The following is a 20,768-nucleotide window of genomic DNA, read 5'->3' on the forward strand; positions in this document are numbered from 1 at the left end:
TGGTTAGCTGGGCCAGTGTGTGCTGTGATTGGTTAGCTGGGCCAGTGTGCGTTGTGATTGGTTAGCTGGGCCAGTGTGCGTTGTGATTGGTTAGCTGGGCCAGTGTGCGTTGTGATTGGTTAGCTGGGCCAGTGTGCGTTGTGATTGGTTAGCTGGGCCAGTGTGCGTTGTGATTGGTTAGCTGGGCCAGTGTGTGTCGTGATTGGTTAGCTGGACCAGTGTGTGTTGTGATTGGTTAGCTGGGCCAGCGTGTGCTGTGATTGGTTAGCTGGGCCAGTGTCTGCTGTGATTGGCAGCACTCGGCGCCTGGTCGGGAAATGTCAAGTTACCATAGCCGCCTGCGAGCTTCAGTGTAAATATTGCGTCAAAATCAAATCAATTTGAGCACGATTTAAACCTGGATGATTATAAACACTCTAAGTCCGTCTGCCTTGGGAAAGCTAGCGTGTCTCCGGCATGGTGATGACACTCGTTGCCTTCTCTAGTGCAGCTCAACCAGGTCTCGTCCCATTCGTCGATATTTGTGATATCACAAATCCCGGAAAATATGCGTTGTAGTCCAAACGAGTCGTTCGTTGAAGTTTTCGAAAAGTGATTTCTGTAAAATATCTCCTTTTGAAGTGGACTTTAAGCTTTGTAACTTTGCAGATCTTTGTTATGCTCAAACAGCAACATTACAGACTAACTAAACGTGAAAAAGTGAAAAAGCATAATAGGACCCTTTTAAACAGACTCAATAAAACAATACTTTGACTACATGGAAATATACAGAATCGTACAATATACAGTTTTGAAATATCTTAAAAGTTTCTATTTAGCTCTTTAGATGTCTTTGAAGTGAGATTAATCATCTCACATCCTCATTATCCAAGTCCCATCTAAAGTAACATTAGTAATAAAGTGCTTTATATGAGGGAATATCAAATGATTATAATTCTTCATTGCTCACCATAACATCAGTGTCCTTTCTTTTGTTTACTGGCCCTGTTGCTTATTTTAGGAGACACCTGCCATTCAGTCAAGCCATTGCACATGTCCTTTTTGTTTCCATGTGGCTCTTTGTACACTGGTTGTTTAGTAATTACAACCATGCTATCTCCTTGACTTTCAACACTCTCCATGAAACTCTGAAGATCTTTCAGTTTAGCTGTCTGATTCATGCAGTTCTCCACGGATCCTGGTTGAGACTCCACTGACGTTCTCGTAACCTGTTTCGCTAGTGTGCTCTCCCAGTTCTCAACAACAGCTTCATCAGATTTTTCTTCCTCAACAGAGCTACATTTGTTCATTTCATGATATTTCATGACCTCCTTGGAGTTTTCTTCAGGCCAGTCCTCGTCCTGTCCTGTGTCTGATGTCCCACCTTCATTGGCATCATTCTTTGCAGCTCCATCCTGGTTCCCATCAGCATTCTTCTCACTGGTGGACTCGTCATTTGGAGTTTCATCTGACGTTTCACCTTCAATAGGTGTATCGTCTTTATTTGAATTAGATTCACCTCCATCTTCTGCAGACTTGTCTTCTGTACTCTCTTTCCCAGTCTCAGTTTCTGCGTCCCTGTCATCCAATTCAATTTCCTCACCAGTTTCTTTCATCTCATCCTCTTTTTCCACCTCCACAGCCGTATCACTATTTTTTGCACTTGCTGCATCTCCCTTGGGACTGTCTTTCTCCTCACAGTCCTCTTCTGTATCTTTTTCAGTCTCATCCTCAACAATCTCTACTTTCTCTTCCTCCTCAGCATCTGTCTTGCCATTTGCCACCATTTCTTCTTTTACATCCTCACCTTCTTCATTTTCCACCCGTTCTTCACCAGAATCTCTTTTGTCATTTGCTTCCTCTTCATTTGGATCTCTTGTCTCAGAATTTCCAGAGTCTACATCTTTGCCTTCATCTACTGTATTGACAACACCGTCTGGTTCTTGATCTGCCGACTCAAATTTATGGTCTTTAGTATTGTCATTTGCTTCCTCTACCTCTTCATGAACCACTTCTAAGTTGTTCTCTTCTTTCTCAACTGCACAAGTCAAGTTGGTAGAGTGTTGTTCTTCTGTTTTTGGTTCTGTAGGTTGGGCTGGATCCTTTTTCATTTGCAAAATTTTCCGCAGATCAAATTCCATCATAACTGGAGCCAAACTCAAAGCCTGAGCTCGTTGGGCCGTTCTGGACGTCATCTTCTTTTTCATGCATGCATCACATGGGCAGTACTCATCGTCACTGCGCTGATCGCTGCATTCGGTTCCTGACGCAGTGTAATTTTCGTCACTCCTTGACAAGATGGACTTATTGCGCATGACCCGAAGACGCTTGCGTCGCTGCTCAGTGTGGACCGTAGACTCTCTCGATGGAGTATTTCCCGGAGGTCTCGGACCCCTGCCAGCCCGACTTTGGATTTTTTTCAGTTCTCGGTTAATACTCGATTGGATCCTTTTGTGTACTTCCTCTTTCAGCTCAGTTATCATCTTATCGAGCATCTCATTGTCATCCAAATCCCACCTCACTTTGAACTCTGCCATGGCATCTGCGTAATGTAACATGAACTGCTTTTCTAGCTTGTTTAATAAGCTCAGCACCCAAACGGGATCTGGGTCTTGTGAAACCCTTTTAGTAAGCGGAGCTCTCTGAACAGACGTTGGAGTTCCTGAGCTTGTATTTTCTTGAGATTTCATAGTATTACTCTCATTCCCAGAGCTCTTGTAAGAGGTTGTTAGTGGCGTTTGATCTGATTCATTCTTATTCTCACTGCTTTCAACATAGTCTTCTTGCACTGCACCATTTACTTGGTCATCATCCAGTTGTGTATTTACTGGACTCCCCAGGACTTGCTCTGCAGTTTCTGGAGTTACTGGATCTGAGGGGACTTTGGATGGATCTAAACATTCGCATGCTTGAGCTGTAGAATTGACCTGATCTTCTTCATCTTTATCTTGCAGTGAGCCCTCTCGTTTGGCATTTGGTGGTATTATGCCTTGTACAGTCTCTATTTTTTCTAATATGCCATTCATGCTATCTTTAACGGAGCCGGTGGAGCCGCTGCTAACATCAACCCCAGATGAAGACCGTGGGTTAAATTCATCTTCAGCGGAGGGGTGTTCATTTGCGTTCTGGCTTTTCTGCTCATCCTCAGAGGGCTTTTGGAGCCAGAGTGACTGTAGGAGCATCATAACTTCATTATATTTATGATGCTTTTCATTTTTAGAGTCTGAGTCAATCAATCGTAAGTTCGCAAGGCAGTCCAACAGCCCTTGAGCAGACTGGCTTAATTTTCTGCCATATACAGGGGAGACCTCAGGTAAACTATTGGATCTGTCTAGTTTTGGACCCAGTAAAACCTTCATGACCTGAACCGAAGAATGATGTTGCTTTTGCAAACTGTCTTGTTTAATTATTGCTTTGGGGTTGGGATCTATAGTACTTACTTCCAATTGTGCTCTTTCGTCGCACAACTCTCCCTCAACACAAATGTCATTGGTCTCCTGCTGAATAGGATTCTCACCTGCTTGATCATCGTGAGGTTTCTCAACCTCTATTATGCTTTCTGGTGCCTCAACTTTGTCTCTTTGAGAAGTGTCCTCGCCACCTTGAGTCAAGGTCATATCTTCAGTGAGTTCGACATTCATTTCATAAACATGGCCATCAATGGGAATGTTCCTAAGCCAGTCATTCACAACTTCTGTAGGGGAAGCGTTCGGTAAGTATGATGGCATCAGCTCCTTGTTGTTGCACTCCGATGAGATGCTGATTTTGCTGTGTTTGCTCCTGCTGCTTTTCTGGCTTTTATTTTCTACCTTGTCGATATTTTTGGAGGCAACTGACTTTGATCCTCTGCTGACTGGTCTTGCATTGCCGACAATCTCTTTTAACAGATCTGCCGCTGAAAGTGCCCGAGATAAAACACTGTCACTTGAGGAACCAGGATGCTTGAATGATGCTTTATTCTTGTTTGGGATCTCTTGTGCTAGACTTACACAATTTTGGGAAATATCAGACATCCCTGCTGAATTTGGCCTGGATGCATAATTTTTCATAGATCTTCTGTCTGATGCGGATGACAAGGCACCATCACTGTCTCCATTATATTTTATATTCAGTCCATTTATTTCCAAACACTGGGAAGAACATTTAGATCTTTTACATTTAGATCTCTCACTCTCTTTAGTACTGTGCCCATTTTTGAACTTCACAGAATGCTCAGATGTTTTTGAAGAGTTTAAATGGTCACTTTCTGGCATAGATTTTTCAGAGGTTCTTTCACTTTGGTCATGTTTTGAAGATGTTTCATTCATTTCTGCATGGTTGGTGTTGTTGACAGCTTCACAATCTCTGTCTTTCCTAGCTGTATTTTTAGCACTTCCCTGTGAAACTCTCGAGGGTGACTTACTTCGTGAAGATGACAGTGACAAAGTGGAGGGCACTCTGATATTGTTTTCATTTAACTGGCTTCCCGACTTGCTTTTCTTGAGTTCTGCTGACATGATGCTTTCAGCTGAGACAGGTGAGAGAGCTTGAACAGAAGTCTTACAGTTCTTGTTATGGGACTTTTTGGATTTGTCTGAAATTGCAGAGTTCATAGACGTTTCTGTCCTTGGCCTTTCCTCTGCATCCACTCCATTTACATTCTCTAACTGGTGTCCAGCTTTCTCTGTGGTAACTGACATGCCACTGGTTGATCGTTCATCAAAGTCATCACCATTGTGCTCTTCTCCTAGTCCAAGAGAAACGGATGCTGTTGATGTAGGACTTAGAGGTTCATCAAACTGGTTGCCTGCAGACTTAATGTTATCTATAAAAGATTTAGCTGACAGTTTTGATTTTCCTGACAAGCTCTCAGATTCATCTTTGGTATCCTCTTTTAGCATCGTAGTCTTTTGTTCTCTCAAATGACCACTTGAGGAGTTGAGACAATGACATTTACTGGATTTTTGGGATTGTGAGGATACATTAGAGCTTACTGACATCCCACTTGGAGCTCTGCTCTCAGTTTTCTTAATTTCAGTGTTGTGGGTTGACCTAGGAGATGGAGACCTCTTTGACCTAGGAGATGGGGACCTCTTTGACCTAGGCAATGGAGAGGTCACAGTTAAGGAATTCTGTGTCATGTCTTTGCCATTCTCCACTTCCTGAGATACAATGCTCTGTGCAGTGGATTTGACAGATCTTTCAAAGCAGGCATTAGACTTTTCTGAGGTCTGAGACATTGCGCTGGTGGCTCTGTTTGACTCATTTTCTGGAGTTGCACATTCATTAGGTGTTGTATCAATTGGTTCTGAGGAAACTGTGGTTTCTGGAACATTGTGGTTTGATTTGTGGCACCTACAAGATCCTTTAGATGTGTTTGTTTTAACAGACATTGCAATAGGTACTCTTTCCTTAGATTTAGACTCTGCGTGTGAATTCTTTGAGGATGCATGTGACTTCACAGATATTTTGGAGCAGTTGGACAGTGGACTGCATAGTCTTCCTTCAGTGATTACCTCAGTTTCCGGCTCACACTGAACATCAGGACTGCTGGCATTTTGAGTGGCCTTTTCTTGCAAGTCGCAACAAGATTTGACAGACTTAGTTGTTTGCTCTGATGCATGTGACGGATGTTCAGAAGTTCGGTTTGATTTATTAGACATGGCACTAGCTGATCTCACTTCTTGAGGAAACTCTGTGTCTTGTCCACAATGATTATCTGTCGTAGTATGACTCTGAGTAGCAGCACTTTCTGATATATCACCCTGAGAATTAAATAAGTTTGATGGCACTTCTAAATCATTTGGACTACAAGATCTAGGCATGTTAGCATTCTCTGAATGTTGAGACTTTGATTTGTGGGATGTCCTCGATGCAGCTGATAAATTTGAACGGGCTGACATTGGGCTGACAACTCTTTCTTGGCTTTTTTCTTCAGCTTTATCCATTTCCAAGGCTGGTGTGGGCTCCCTCTCTGAAGCAATGCAGTCTGACCCGACTGACCTTACTGGTGTGGCACTTTTGGTTCTTTCTTCAACACTTTCTGCTTCATTATGTTCAGATTTTGATGATTTCCCAACAGAACACATTTCATGTGCAGAGCAGTTGGATTTTTTTGAGATTTTTGAAGTAGAAGAGGCATTTGAATTTTTAGACAGTGCAGACTCAGAGTGTTCCCGAGTGGCTTCCCCTTCTGACATATTATTAACTGGTTCACAGTTTTCATGAGCATTTGAAGTGGATACAGCAGATTTGTTTGACTTTAACACTATGGAATCAGCTTTCTCTGCTTCGCTCCCCTCTGGATTCCCATTAAATCTTTTATGCTCACCACAGCATGAACATACACCAGACTCGCCAGATCGTTTCGACACACCTGATGTGGCACTTAAAGATCTGTTTGCAGCATCTTTGTCACATATCTTCAGAGCATCGGATGCATTGGATCCAGGGGTGTTTGCTTGACCTCTAGATTTACAAGGCGCTTGGCTATGTCTGGAATTTGTATTACAAGCCCCTCCCTTAGGCCCGTGCTGCCTACCAGATGCAACTGAACTTGGGGTTATGGTTCCACACTGACAAGGATGTGATCTGGAGGACACTTTTGAAATCGGAGATGTCATACTCATCCCATCTGGCTCTGCTGGTGCTGCAAAAGTGGTTTTATACTTTTTGAGCTTAAGTGAGTGAACAGCACTGCTTGATTCTTTACTTGGAGGTCTGGGGGACAAATAAGATGTTGGTGAAGACTGGTAGACACAACAATGAACACATTTGGGTTGAGCATCACTCTCAAGATGGTCACTTTGAGACCAGTGTGATGCTCTTGAGATGCTTGGAGGCAGATCATCATAATCATCATCCTGATCTTCCCTCAAAGACTCAAGCACTTTGGATGAGTTGCTGACTGCAGACACCGGACGCTCTTCCATTACCTTAATGACCTCACAATGTGGAGTAGGAGAGATTTTAGGTTCCATATGAGAATATTTAGCTTTAGCGTGACTCTCACAGTCGTCCTCACAAGATCTCTTGCTCTTTGACATGACGCCAACAGATGATACTTCACCTCGATTGCAGCAACAACTTATTGCACAGTATTCTACTCTAGTTTCGCCTTCCTCCATTGTCTGCTGAACGCACACGGCCTTTTCCACCACATGCTCAGTGTACTCACTGCTGGAACAAGAAATTGTGCGTGTACTATCCACCGATGACTTTTTGTGTACAACTTTGTGAGACGATGCACTGGAACTAGATGATTTACAGGCCCCCGTTTCTTTGTGCATGGGGTTTTTCCAGATGTCGTACTCTTGGCAGTGATTGCAACAGTTCTGACAAAGTGTTTCCTCGATATGCTTCTGATGTAGCTTTGTTGCAAAGGCTTCATCAGTCTCTGATGCAGATATGGAGTCTGGGTCTGAAAACTCAGCTTGAGATTGAAGATAATCTGCATCTTTTACAGAGCCAGAGTCGTTCACTTTCACTGATGACTTCTTGATCTCGGTGGACCACTGAAGAGTCTCATCGTTGTACAGCCGAAAGCGAACCTTCATCTCCACAGAAACGCTGCCGTCTTTGTTAACAAGCACTCTTTTCTCAATGTCATCGTTCACTATAACTTCTTTAACATAAGGACAGTTGCTGATGCAACCGGACTGTCCTGGTGTCATGCATATTCCATTTTGATAGGACTTTTCTGAAGAAAGAGAGAATCTTGTAGATCTATTACTGGAGTCTGATCGTGGATGGATAATGCTTTTCTTTGTCTCCAGGCCAAAGTTAACTGTTAAAACAAAATCATAAAAAACAGATAAATAATTTTATCAAGGATAATAACATATTTCAACATGCAAACAACACATTTGAAAGAGGCTCTTGATTCACCAACCCCTACAATAAATTAACTGCGTTTGAGTTGGTGGTAAATGGTTGTTTCATCTTCAGTCTATTATTAGAGACACGTGGGTTGGGTAGATGGTTAGTTAATCACTATAATGACTCACCTAAAACAAATGAATGTAAACGGTAGTTAACTTGAAGTGTGTACACAATAAAATAAAACATTTACCATTCTTTTTGCTTTCATGGCCTTCACTGCAGACACTGGAGTGAGACCTTGTGCCCATTCCTGGAAGCTTTTCGTCTGAGAGCTTCTTCAAGCTTTCCATGAGCAGCGGCCTGAAGGGCTCTCGACCCACACAGACCAGCACACTAGGACACTGCATCAGACTCTGAATATTGTCAATCTATGGAGAGCAGTGAATAAACATAAGACAAAAGTAATTTAACATGTCAAATCCAGTCAGAGATAAAAACGTTAACATCAAACCTTTTAACAACATCCTGACTATAATGTAACCTCATAATTGACTGATTTAAAACGCTTAACCTGGTTGCACTAATGGACACATTTTAGCATTGGAAACCCCTAAATCATCAAAACTCAAACATAATGGTTTGCTGCAATGACAGCAGCAGCATATTAATTTACGTAGGGTGAATTCAGGTAAATTGGGCCACCTTTTATCACTGAGATAACTGGATAAAAATGGCTCAATGATCCTGAATTAACCTTAAATATGTAAATCAACTAATTAAACACAAAATACAGATTTTACATAGTATTTAAAGAAGTAGTTCAACCAGTAATGAGAATTCAGGCATCATGTACTCATTCTTGATATTTTCTTCAAATGACTTACATGGACCATAAAAGGAGATATTCAGCAGAATGCTCTTTTCCATACTAAGAAAGCATTGCATGCTGTCAAATTCCAAAATGAACAAAACATACATCATATTTGTTATAAAAATGTGTTATTGACCAAAAATCTTGCCCAATAGTGATCAAATAGTGCAGAACGTTTGGTTATGAGATACGCAGCAATCATTGGCAATTGCTGTTGTTGTTTGCAAATCCTGAAAATTTACATGCATGAAGGAAATTTTAGAGCAATGGTGGAGGGCAAGCATATTTGAGTAAAGAAGTGACTTTTTATAACAAATTTTACTCGGTTCCTACAAATACAAATCATATGGATCATTTTTATGGTGCTTTTTTGTCCATACTTAAATTTCTCCTATTGTGTTTTACAGAAGGAAAATCGTATGTGTTGGGAATAACATGAGGGTGAATTAAGGTTTTATTTTGGGGGGTGAACCATCTCTTTAAGATGCATATTAGATTAGTAGCTAGCACAACTATTTTCCCAGGGCCTTCAGCTCTGTCCTGAACTGACATCTGCTTCCTAAAATACTTGACCTGGCTAATTAAAGAATGGTTGAAGAAATGAAATCCTCCCTGACCTTACGTCCCTCCAGAGTGTAGAGTTTCTTGACATGACACTGCATGAGTTCTGAAATCTCGTCCATGAAGACGCGAAGACTCCGAGCGGTTCGTCTGCTCAGAATGATGGATCGCCTAACAGTAGGGTCATTGTTTTTTACCAGAACAATCCTTTTGGGGTGCCGATGGTGGTGCTGATGTCCTGAGGGGGGCTCCTCAGGTCGGGAGGGCTTGCGGCGAGGGTTATGCGGGTGACTGTGATGGTGCCAGACCGCCGGCCTCTTCCCCGCAGCTTCCATGTTGATTGGCTTAACGTAGCGGCGGTCAGAGCACAGGTAACAGCGTCCGTCCTCTAACTGCTCTAAATGTTTAATGCTGTGGGTCCCCCTGGGGGTCGTGATGGTACGCACACCAAAAGGTAGAGGAACCTTTTGGGAAAGGTCATCCAATAAGGCATCAAAGCATCTGAAACTGCGCTTATGGATGGCCATCTTGACACCTTTGAACTGAACGTCGCCACTCTTGTAGAAGTTAATTCTCTTGGCTGGGCTGGCCGCAGTCACGCTGGAGCCAAAGGACGACGCTGGAGGATGAGGAAACTGATGAGGTTCATTCTGAAAATGGGTATTGGCATCAAAGGAGCCTTGGGTCGTCCTCTGCATCTTTCCTCCACATCAATTCAAGCTGCGGAGGGAAGTTTGGAAATGTGAATGATGTTGAAACTCACAATCAACACAGATTTCAAAATTCAAACCCAGAAACAATCTTCATAAAATATGAATTTACGAAGAGATTACATTAAATGGAGACTCTAGTAATGAGTCTGCTGTAGTTTAATTGCCCTCAAATCTGCCAAGAAACCACAGTCTGTATTGTAATCAGAATACTATCATCAAAACTCATCAAACTCTTCTAAGATCAAATCGTCTGCCATCCATATTCATTTCATAGCGTCATAGTTTCACAGTTGTTTCTATATTTATTCCTGCTAATTCTGACAATTGAGACTCAAGCCTCATGTTGGAGAAACCCTGAAAAATATTTTCTCCTAGGAACAGAACACCAAGATTAAGCTTCAAACATGTCAGGTAACTCAAGCCAAGACAGGTATTAAGTCTTCAAACTCTCAATCAAAGATATAGTTGCTAAAATATCACTATTTGATCATTTAATTAGATTTAACCAGAGGTGGAAAAACATATAGATACAACATTTATGTTATGAATGTCTCTGAAGTGCATCCTTATACTGATGGGAATACCATGGTACTGTATGAGTGGCATATTCATACAGTGAACAATGGCATTGACATGGTACTCCAAAGAACATCATGGTATTACAGAAAACAGATATTGTGATGAAAACTGCAATCATACCAACTTTTCAGTGTACTTGTATTATACTGCCATTTAAATGTGTAAGCAACCCAGTCCAGAGATTAATCTCATGCTCTTCGGGAAACAATTACAGACTAGTTTAAATTGCATTTAGTTCTTAGTCCTTAATAGGCACTTTAATCTAACATTTAAAGAAGTTCAAGAGCATGATCTCTGAGCAAAGCTTGCAAATGAAATAATTTTATGTGTATTAAACTGAGACTAAAGTTGTTTTTCTTATAATCAGATATCTTATGAAAAAATAAGGTAGTTGAATTTAAATACAAAATGCACAAATTCATTTCATGACAGTCCAAACTGAATAAAATTACAGTGTATCTTGACATATGCAATGTTCTAATTCTATTTGTATAACATGTAAATAAACAATCCATATTTAACCACAAAAGCCTACTGCATCGAGCATGTTTTCAATGAACAATTCGCCTTGTGAATAATAAAAAAAATGAGTTTAAACAATTAAAATAGCATTATTTCAGCAATATCTCAGCTCAATATAAAAACAACAGTATATAAAGTATATATAATATAAACAACATACTTACGTTTACAGAATGCATTATCATATCTGATGCTAAAAAAATAAAAGTACAACTGTGCAAAATGTGACAAAGAAAAAAAAAATCTGACTATACAGAGCAATGTTCCAGGCAGCATCCAAGCACACAAATGCTGGAGGGATGCAAGTTCACAAGCCCTCCCACAAACAGTCTGGTCACTAATCAGAGCCTTTGGTGGCTAAGGATAGAACGAAAAGCTTCTTTAATCATCTTTGAGATTTGACTGAACTCTAGGGAAGCGTTAGACACATGACAGCGACACCAGGATTGCATGAACAGAGCTGTGCAGAGCCATGAGACATCTGCTTTCTGATCCCTGATGACAGGCTGGTTTGTGTATACTCTACAAACATGTCATTGAAACGATGATGCACCAAACACACAGACTGAAAATACACTTGTTGTCAAATTCACTCCAGTCCTCTAATGCTTGTATCTGGGTCCCCATATAGTATATCCTTTATTTTTTCGCATACATACAGTAGCCTCATGTAAAGTAATATATAAATACTATATGGCTAATCTCAACTGCTTGAGTGTTTGTATCATCTCAAATTGTAACTATATTGTCACTCAGCTCTTTATATAAAGTTGGATATATCATATATGTCTTTATCTTTATATAATTTTATCCACATACATACAATATAGTCATGTAAAGCAATATATAAACACTGTATAGCAAATCTCAACTGCTTGACTGTTTATATCTTTGCAAAATGCAACACCCAGCCAGCTCTGCTAAATGTGACCATAAGGCATGAAGATATTTTAAACATTATCATCATGACGCTTTGGGATTATGTATTGTTAAAAGCACTATACAAATAAATTTGTCATGACCTTGAAAACTTTATATTATTAAAAATGATGTGATGTAATTTAATAATTATAAAACAATTGCATAATTTAATAACTAAATTAGATGTATATATTGTCTTAATGTTATATTAAATTATATTTTCATATTATAATAAATATTATTATATTTTTTCCATTATTTTTGGGGGTGAAATATAATTCTGATGTTTTCATGGCATGCTCTTTGAAATTCACTCAGATATGACGTACATGCCATAACTTAAATAGAAAAAAAAAAATAGTATTAGTATCTGTAATTACAACGTTAGAAGACTTGAACTGTTCATAGAAAAATTGATTTAATAGTGAATATTTTCTGTGAACCTTCCTTACTGGAAAGTCATTGTCTCTATAATATCTGCCTGGTACTTCATTCGTATTGATTTATATGCAGTTTCTAAGGGCACCTTAAGATGAAAGTGAACAGGGCCTTCAGTGAATGGCTGCTTATTCTCTCTGAATCCTGCAGTGCCATATTGTTACCTTACACTTTTCAATTAAAACAAGTGAGTATTTCATGAATTTTTTTTTATTTGTACACTGAAAAAATTGGTGGAGAAGCAATTTTAACTCAGTAATTTATTGGTAAATTTTACATAAACTTGTGATAACACTGACTGTTGCTCGCTCTAGTACTGTACTGCCAAAGTACAGGCTTACTGTAATCTCAGGAAAAGACAGCACATCCTCGTACTCTTAACTGACCCACTATTAACCACTAGCTGAAGGAACATTAATACGGATGCTTGTAGGTTCTGTGTTTAATCCCGATTCTTTTAATGGCACACCAAGCACAAACCCCATTTAATTAGAGATAATTAATTACTAAACATCTCTGAGAGGTGTACATATATTTGACACTAATTATAAATCTCTAAAGGCTGAATTAACAGTTGAAAGTGCTACACATGATTTCCACAATTAGTAACTGAGATCTTGGCAGCCCACTGGGAGAAACCTGCAACACAACACTGTCAGATCACTGAGAGTGAGGGAAGATTGTTTTGAGACTCATGGGATACGTGTGAGAAGAGGTAGGAGACTCGCAACAGCTTTAACAGCTCTGAAATACAAATATACATCTGTTCAGTATGGAAGCCTGTGTCAGCCACAGAATTAAAAAAAAAAAGGTAATTGTGACTTTTTCTCTCGTAATTTCAACTTTTTTCAAGATTATATTTGACAGTTTTGACTTTTTATCTCAGAACTATGAGATATAAAGTTGCAATTATAAGAAGAAAGTCTGAATTGCGAGATATAAAATCAGAGTTGCAAAATATAAACTCAGAATTGTGAGGAATAAACTCAGAATTCTGAGATAAAGTTGCAATTCTAAGAAAAAAGTGAATTATGAGATAAACTCATAATTGCATGATATAAAGTCACAGTTTTAATAAAAAAGTCTGAATTGTGAGATATAAAATTGGAGTTGCAAAATATAAACTCAGAATTGTGAGGAATAAACTCGCAATTCTAAGAAAATAGTCTGAATTATGATACAGCCTAAACTCAGAAATGTGAGATATAAAGTTGCTATTTTAAGAAAAAAATGATTTGTGAGATAAAAACAGAATTGTGAGATATAAACTCAAATTCTAAGAAAAAGTCTGAATTTTGAGATATAAAATTAGAATGGCTCGTGATTCTGAGAAAAACTAATTGTGAGATATAAACTCAGAATTGTGACAAACTCAGAGTCAGAATTGCGAGATAGTCGAAATTCTGAGAAAAAAAGTCTGAATTGCGTGATATAAAATCAGAGTTGCAAAATATAAACTCAGAATTGTGAGATATAAATTCAAATTCTGAGAAAAAAAGTCCAAATTGCGAGGAATAAACTATGAGATAAGATAAGAAAAAAGTGAATTATGAGATAAACTCATAATTGCATGATATAAAGTCAGTTTTAATTAAAAAAAAATCTGAATTATATAAAATTGGAGTTGTAAAATATAAACTCAGAATTGAGGAATAAACTCGCAATTCTAAGAAAAGTCTGAATTGTGATATAGCCTAAACTCAGAATTGTGAGATATAAAGTTGCTATTTTAAGAAAAATGTGATTTGTGAGATTAAAAAAAAACTGTAAATATAAACTCAAATTCTAAAAAAAAGTCTGAATTGAGAGATAAATTCAGAATTGTGAGATATAAAGTTGCTATTTCATGAGAAAAGTCTGAATCTTGAGATATAAAATTAGAATGGCTCGTGATTCTGAGAAAAAAGAATTGTGAGATATAAACTCAGAATTGTGACAAACTCAAAGTTAGAATTGCGAGTCGAAATTCTGAGAAAAAAGTCTGAATTGCGAGATATAAATAAAGAATTGCAAAATATAAACTCAGAATTGTGACAAACTCAAAGTTAGAATTGCGAGTCGAAATTCTGAGAAAAAAAGTCTGAATTGCGAGATATAAATAAAGAATTGCAAAATATAAACTCAGAATTGTGAAATATAAACTCGCAGTTCTAAGAAAAAACTGAGATACAAAATCAGAATTGCAATATAAACAATTACCTTCATTATTATTATTATTATTATTATCACCATCATCATCCCAGCGGCTATTTCATGAAACAAGTTTACCAAATAAACCAGGCTTATTTCAGTTAGTCTGACTTATTTTGAACCAAATCAGCTGACAATAAGTCAGACTAACTGAAATAAACCTGGCTTATTTGGTAAACGTGGTCTGAATTGCGAGATATAAATAAAGAATTGCAAAATATAAACTCAGAATTGTGAAATATAAACTCGCAGTTCTAAGAAAAAACTGAGATACAAAATCAGAATTGCAATATAAACAATTACCTTCATTATTATTATTATTATTATCACCATCATCATCCCAGCAGCTATTTCATGAAACAAGTTTACCAAATAAGCCAGGCTTATTTCAGTTAGTCTGACTTATTTTGAACCAAATCAGCTGACAATAAGTCAGACTAACTGAAATAAATCTGGCTTATTTGGTAAACGTGTTTCATGAAACAGGCCCCAGGTAGAAACAAGCTTTCATTGTTTGAAAATAAAAAAGAATAATTAGCATAGCACTTAAAAACAGTGTCAAATGATTTCCATAATGCTGACTATCCAATGCTGACCAAGATCATTAATGCTTACTTAATGCACTTAACAGCACCCATGTTAGTCAGAGATGCTAGATATTAGTCACTTTTGAACAGAAAAAAACCCATGTCCTTGAAAATGTTTTGTCTGTTTTTCAAGTGAGGCGTGAAAGTCTGAAATGAGAACTGTAAAATATGAAAACAAGAAACGCTTTAAAATGCTAGAGACAAAGACAACAAACCTCACATGATTTGTAACACTGCTAAGTTTGACATTCAAAGAATATATCCGTTCATCTGGCAGTACTCAACATCATTATAGAAACCAATAATTATTTCATAAAGAAAACAGTTGCATTGACAGCTCTCACACAAATAAATAATTTAGTCTGTAATCTATATTCACATTCTTTCAGTTTAGCTTTGATCTCTTACTTAACCAATGTGCTGACTGCATATTCCACTAAAAACAATTGAAAAACAGGCCTTTTTATTAGCCAAACAGAACCATCTTGATGCTCTGTCCTAATTCCACACACCGGCTTACCCTGCAGGCACAGATTCATTCTGCTCGGCTGCCAAATCCTCCAAACTTTGACAATATTTCTGATGTAATCCAGTAAGAGAATCCAACAGGTTTTCTCACAATAAGCAGCGCTCCTTCCTCCGGACGAAACAGACACAGCGTTTGAAATCATGGCGTTGCCTCCTGGGAGGAGTGTCACTTTCCACCCACGACGATGAGCCACGGATGTGCCACAGCTGCATATTGTCTATCCACACTCATTCATTCCCGTCCTTGAAAATGTTTTGTCTGTTTTTCAAGTGAGGCGTGAAAGTCTGAAATGAGAACTGTAAAATATGAAAACAAGAAACGCTTTAAAATGCTAGACAAAGACAACAAACCTCACATGATTTGTAACACTGCTAAGTTTGACATTCAAAGAATATATCCGTTCATCTGGCAGTACTCAACATCATTATAGAAACCAATAATTATTTCATAAAGAAAACAGTTGCATTGACAGCTCTCACACAAATAAATACTTTAGTCTGTAATCTATATTCACATTCTTTCATTTTAGCTTTGATCTCTTACTTAACCAATGTGCTGACTGCATATTCCACTAAAAACAATTGAAAAAACAGGCCTTTTTATTAGCCAAACAGAACCATCTTGATGCTCTGTCCTAATTCCACACACCGGCTTACCCTGCAGGCACAGATTCATTCTGCTCGGCTGCCAAATCCTCCAAACTTTGACAATATTTCTGATGTAATCCAGTAAGAGAATCCAACAGGTTTTCTCACAATAAGCAGCGCTCCTTCCTCCGGACGAAACAGACACAGCGTTTGAAATCATGGCGTTGCCTCCTGGGAGGAGTGTCACTTTCCACCCACGACGATGAGCCACGGATGTGCCACAGCTGCATATTGTCTATCCACACTCATTCATTCCATTAGGCTAATTATCACAGGCAGACCTTCATCCAGAGAGGAGGAGGAGGAGAAGTGGGACTCCTCTGAAAGAGGATTATACTGTGTGACCATCTGTGCCAGAGGGAATTAACTCTTAGATCTCCAAAATCAACCTGTTGTACTTGATTTAGGCATAAAAAACACAAAAAGAAAACTATAAACCAACAAAAAGTTATACTGCGTATATGTAGACCTACGTTATGCTAGTCATTTTTCTTAATATTATGAAACCAGATCTAATATTATTATCAAACAATTATTATGGGGGCAAATATAGTATGCAATTTACGCAATTCTTCATATTATAATCAAACCAAATATTGTTCTTAGCATAATATCAAATAATATTATGATTAATTACAATAACTATTATTCATTATTAAGATTATATATAATACAAAATTAATAAAATTATTACACATTAATAAAATAGCGTTGGAAATGTACTTTATTATGAAAATAAAATAACATTATTATTATTGTGATTTTTTTAAATTAACTTAAATGATAGAGAGAGACACTTTTATACTATATTTATACAGAGAGAGAGAAAAAGAGAGAGAGAATTAAACATTAAAATTTAAGAATTAAATATTAATATTAAGCACAATAACATCCTTAAAGGGTTACTCCACCCCAAAATGAGAATTATAAAATGGATAGTTCTGGTCCTTGAGTCTGATTGGTTGAACCAAGTTCAAAGCCGTTGTAAATTACTCTGCAAACATACACCTTTGTTTACATTTGTGTGCTGCTCGGGAACCACTTTGTTGGAACCACAACCGTTTCTGAGGAACTACATTGTTTAGCGATTTTATTCATATCATTACACTTTATTTGCTCTGTTTTATTTAGTAAAACCTTACTACGTATATGGAATAACAGTTTTATAAAAGCAATAAGCCCCGTGAAGCCGTGGTTTACAGTGAATTTATAACAGCTAAGGGGGTTGTGCACTCTGCTTAGCGTCGTACCTAACAACGCCCGTTAGCCGTTATAAATTCACTGTAAACCACCGCTTCCTGAGGCTTATTGCTTTATTTTGTCATTAATTACTCACCCTCATGTTGTTCCAAACCCGTAAGACCTCCAGTCATCTTCGGAACACAAATGAAGATGCACAATAACATCCTTCCTTAAAGGGTTACTCCAAAAATGAGAATTATAAAATGGATAGTTCTGGTCCTTGAGTCTGATTGGTTGAACCAAGTTCAAAGCCGTTGTAAATTACTCTGCAAACATACACCTTTGTTTACATTTGTGTGCTGCTCGGGAACCACTTTGTTGGAACCACAACCGTTTCTGAGGAACTACATTGTTTAGCGATTTTATTCATATCATTACACTTTTTTTGCTCTGTTTTATTTAGTAAAACCTTACTACGTATATGGAATAACAGTTTTATAAAAGCAATAAGCCCCGTGAAGCCGTGGTTTACAGTGAATTTATAACAGCTAAGGGGGTTGTGCACTCTGCTTAGCGTCGTACCTAACAACGCCCGTTAGCCGTTATAAATTCACTGTAAACCACCGCTTCCTGAGGCTTATTGCTTTATTTTGTCATTAATTACTCACCCTCATGTTGTTCCAAACCCGTAAGACCTCCAGTCATCTTCGGAACACAAATGAAGATATTTTTTATGCATTTTGAGAGCTCTCTGACCCTCCATACACAGCAATGTAAGTAACACGATCAAGGTCCAGACACGTAGCAAGGAGATCGGTAAAATAATCCATGTGACATCAGGGGTTCAACTGTAATTTTACAAAGCTACGAGAATACGTTTTGTACGCAAAGAAAACAAAAATAACGACTTTATTCAACAATTCGTCTCCTCCGAGCCACCATAGCGCTATTTTGGAGAGTATCCACTGAACGTAAACAGCGTATGTTGTTCTGTGTCAGCCGTACCAGACGGATACGTTTTCTACATTTATTTACACTTTGATTTAAACGAAAACAACGTGGTCCGTGTGTTGCGGCTGACACAGAACAGCATACGCTGTTTGCATTCATAGGATATTCTCCAAACTGATCATATATTTTGTTAATATATATAAATATATAGGGATTAGGGCTGTCATCGTTAACGCGTTAAAGCATGCGATTCATTTTACAATCCTTAACGCGTTAAAATAATTGAACGCAATTAAAGCAAAATTACTGAAGCACAATTTCTATTCTAACCCTTTAACCCAATTTTGCTACTCTGCTTGCGATCAGATCATTTTAAGCTGCTAAACTCCGGGAAAGTTTTCAGTCCAATGATCCAGTAAGCAGAGGCGGACAGTAATTAAGTACATTTACTTGAGTATTGTACTTAAGTACACTTTTTGAGTATCTGTACTTTACTTGAGTATTATTTTTTCTGGAAACTTATGACTTTAACTTCACTACATTTGAAAGACAAATATTGTACTTTTCACTCCACTACATTTCTATCAAGGTCCTCGAAGTAGAAAGTCGTTACTATGTAGCAGCTTTGAAAGTCAGTGGGTGATTTTTTTCTTCTCTAAAACGTGACTCTCTTTTTTTCACACAGTTTATCAGTAATCAGTCTTGGGGTTACATGAAGTGATTTCCCAGTATTTTTTGAACACTGCCCAGTTGCAAACGTGATATTTATTTACAATAATTCAATAATAAGAAGTTAATATTGTGGTATATGTTAGAAACAATATATTGTCCGATTTTGCTTAATTGTGTACGTGCAAATATTACCTATAAAGCCACAGAAGAACTGTTGTGTGTCTCCTAATAAAACACAATAGGTGTTGGACTTGAAGCAGCATTGCAGACCGCTCTGTGTGTGACATCAAAGTACCACGAGAGAGCGATTAGACAGCATTAAAAAAAATTGTTTTTTGATGTCAAATAGGTCTTGCTGTTTTGCTTTTTTGTTAAAGCAGTGTTGCTGTTGTAAAGTTGTACAGCTACAGTTGTGTTGCTGGGTTTTAAAGCAGGTTTGATTTTTTTTCTTCCTTATCGGTCTGTATTTACAGGGGAGTAATATTTGACCAGCAGTATCTGTACTTTCACTCAAGTAATAAGAGTTGAGTACTTTGTCCGCCTCTGCCAGTAAGCGAATGCATTCAAACAATCCGTCCAAAACAGCGCAAATATAAAGGAAGCCAGGCTGATTACATCAGAGATTGCAGAGAGAACAGAGACTCACGTTGCCTTTTCAGTGAATTATTCATTCCAGTGTGTTTCGCTTTAAAACACAAGCTCTGCTCGTTTTGATTTGTCATGTTTATGTTGCTGTGTTTAGTTATACTGAATGGATCCATGTAATGTAGTAGATATATGCAGTCAGCAGGCGGTTGGTTTAGGTTTTTTTGGCATCTCCATGTGGTCCTGTTCGGTATCGCAACTTGGCTTCTCTAAAACAGAGATTGCAGAGAGAACAGAGACTCGTTTTGCGTTTTAAGTGAATTATTAATTCCATGTGTTTCGCTTTAAACACACACTGTGTGAAGTACAGACTGAACGGATTGTCAACACATCCCACCGCTGTATGGCCAGATGAGACGCAAACTACGTTTTCTCGACTGGATAACCAGTCTTGCTAGTAAAGTTTTGATGGATGTAGACTGCAATCAAGGTAAAGACGATTGCGGTGGCGTACAAGAGTTGTACTGTACAGTAAGCATGCATTAGACCGTTATAATAATGCGTGTATGAGCATGATTTACCTCTTTTCGTGACATAGGCAAAACAAATTTTTGGGCCCCCCTTCCCTATTAATATAATAGGCCTAATATTACCACCCAAGCAAACAAAAATATTTCTTAATCAGTGGAAACGTTACAGTGTATTCTATCGCAATAAGCGCTTGCGTTCAGTCAATAAAAATTGAATGTATAGCTAATTTGTTTGAGAACTCAGAAAGACCATCCCATTAATAGGCGCGGCGTACCACTTCGGGAGTTATTTCTCTAATAATTTGAACGGCCAGGAGTCACAACCACACATCAAGATATTGTTCAGATGATTTGTTTCAAGACATCTGACATGTTTCCGTCCTGAAATGTGTTGGAACTTTTTTTACGCACCTCATCCCAAACCTTCCATTGCAAATTCCAGCGATATATATATATATTAATAACGGAGGCTTGAGCCATTGATATGCAGGCTAACGCAGTTATTAATGCA

General features: G+C 38.2%; 1 protein-coding gene across 4 annotated transcripts in view; it reads right to left on the bottom strand.

Moving 5' to 3' along the window:
• Positions 1 to 659: 659 nt before the first annotated feature.
• Positions 660 to 20,768, bottom strand: part of LOC107552088 (uncharacterized) — a 23,228-nt gene continuing 3,119 nt past the window's right edge. Inside the window, exons 1-4 of one of the 4 annotated variants that reach the window (XM_016233917.1) lie at positions 16,347 to 16,596; positions 9,268 to 9,931; positions 8,030 to 8,207; positions 660 to 7,744 (exon numbers count right to left, since the gene is read on the bottom strand). In XM_016233917.1, the coding sequence (XP_016089403.1) occupies positions 957 to 7,744; positions 8,030 to 8,207; positions 9,268 to 9,909 (7,608 nt within the window). In that variant the 5' untranslated portion in view covers positions 9,910 to 9,931; positions 16,347 to 16,596 and the 3' untranslated portion in view covers positions 660 to 956. Of the gene's footprint in view, positions 7,745 to 8,029; positions 8,208 to 9,267; positions 9,932 to 11,189; positions 11,346 to 15,681; positions 15,908 to 16,346; positions 16,597 to 20,768 lie in introns of those variants that run through there. The other 3 variants (XM_016233914.1, XM_016233915.1, XM_016233916.1) reach the window with 3 other exon arrangements.

The sequence above is a fragment of the Sinocyclocheilus grahami genome, unplaced genomic scaffold (assembly GCF_001515645.1).
Source record: "Sinocyclocheilus grahami isolate Dianchi unplaced genomic scaffold, SAMN03320097.WGS_v1.1 scaffold440.1, whole genome shotgun sequence".
In the NCBI taxonomy this organism is placed as follows: Eukaryota; Metazoa; Chordata; class Actinopteri; order Cypriniformes; family Cyprinidae; genus Sinocyclocheilus; species Sinocyclocheilus grahami.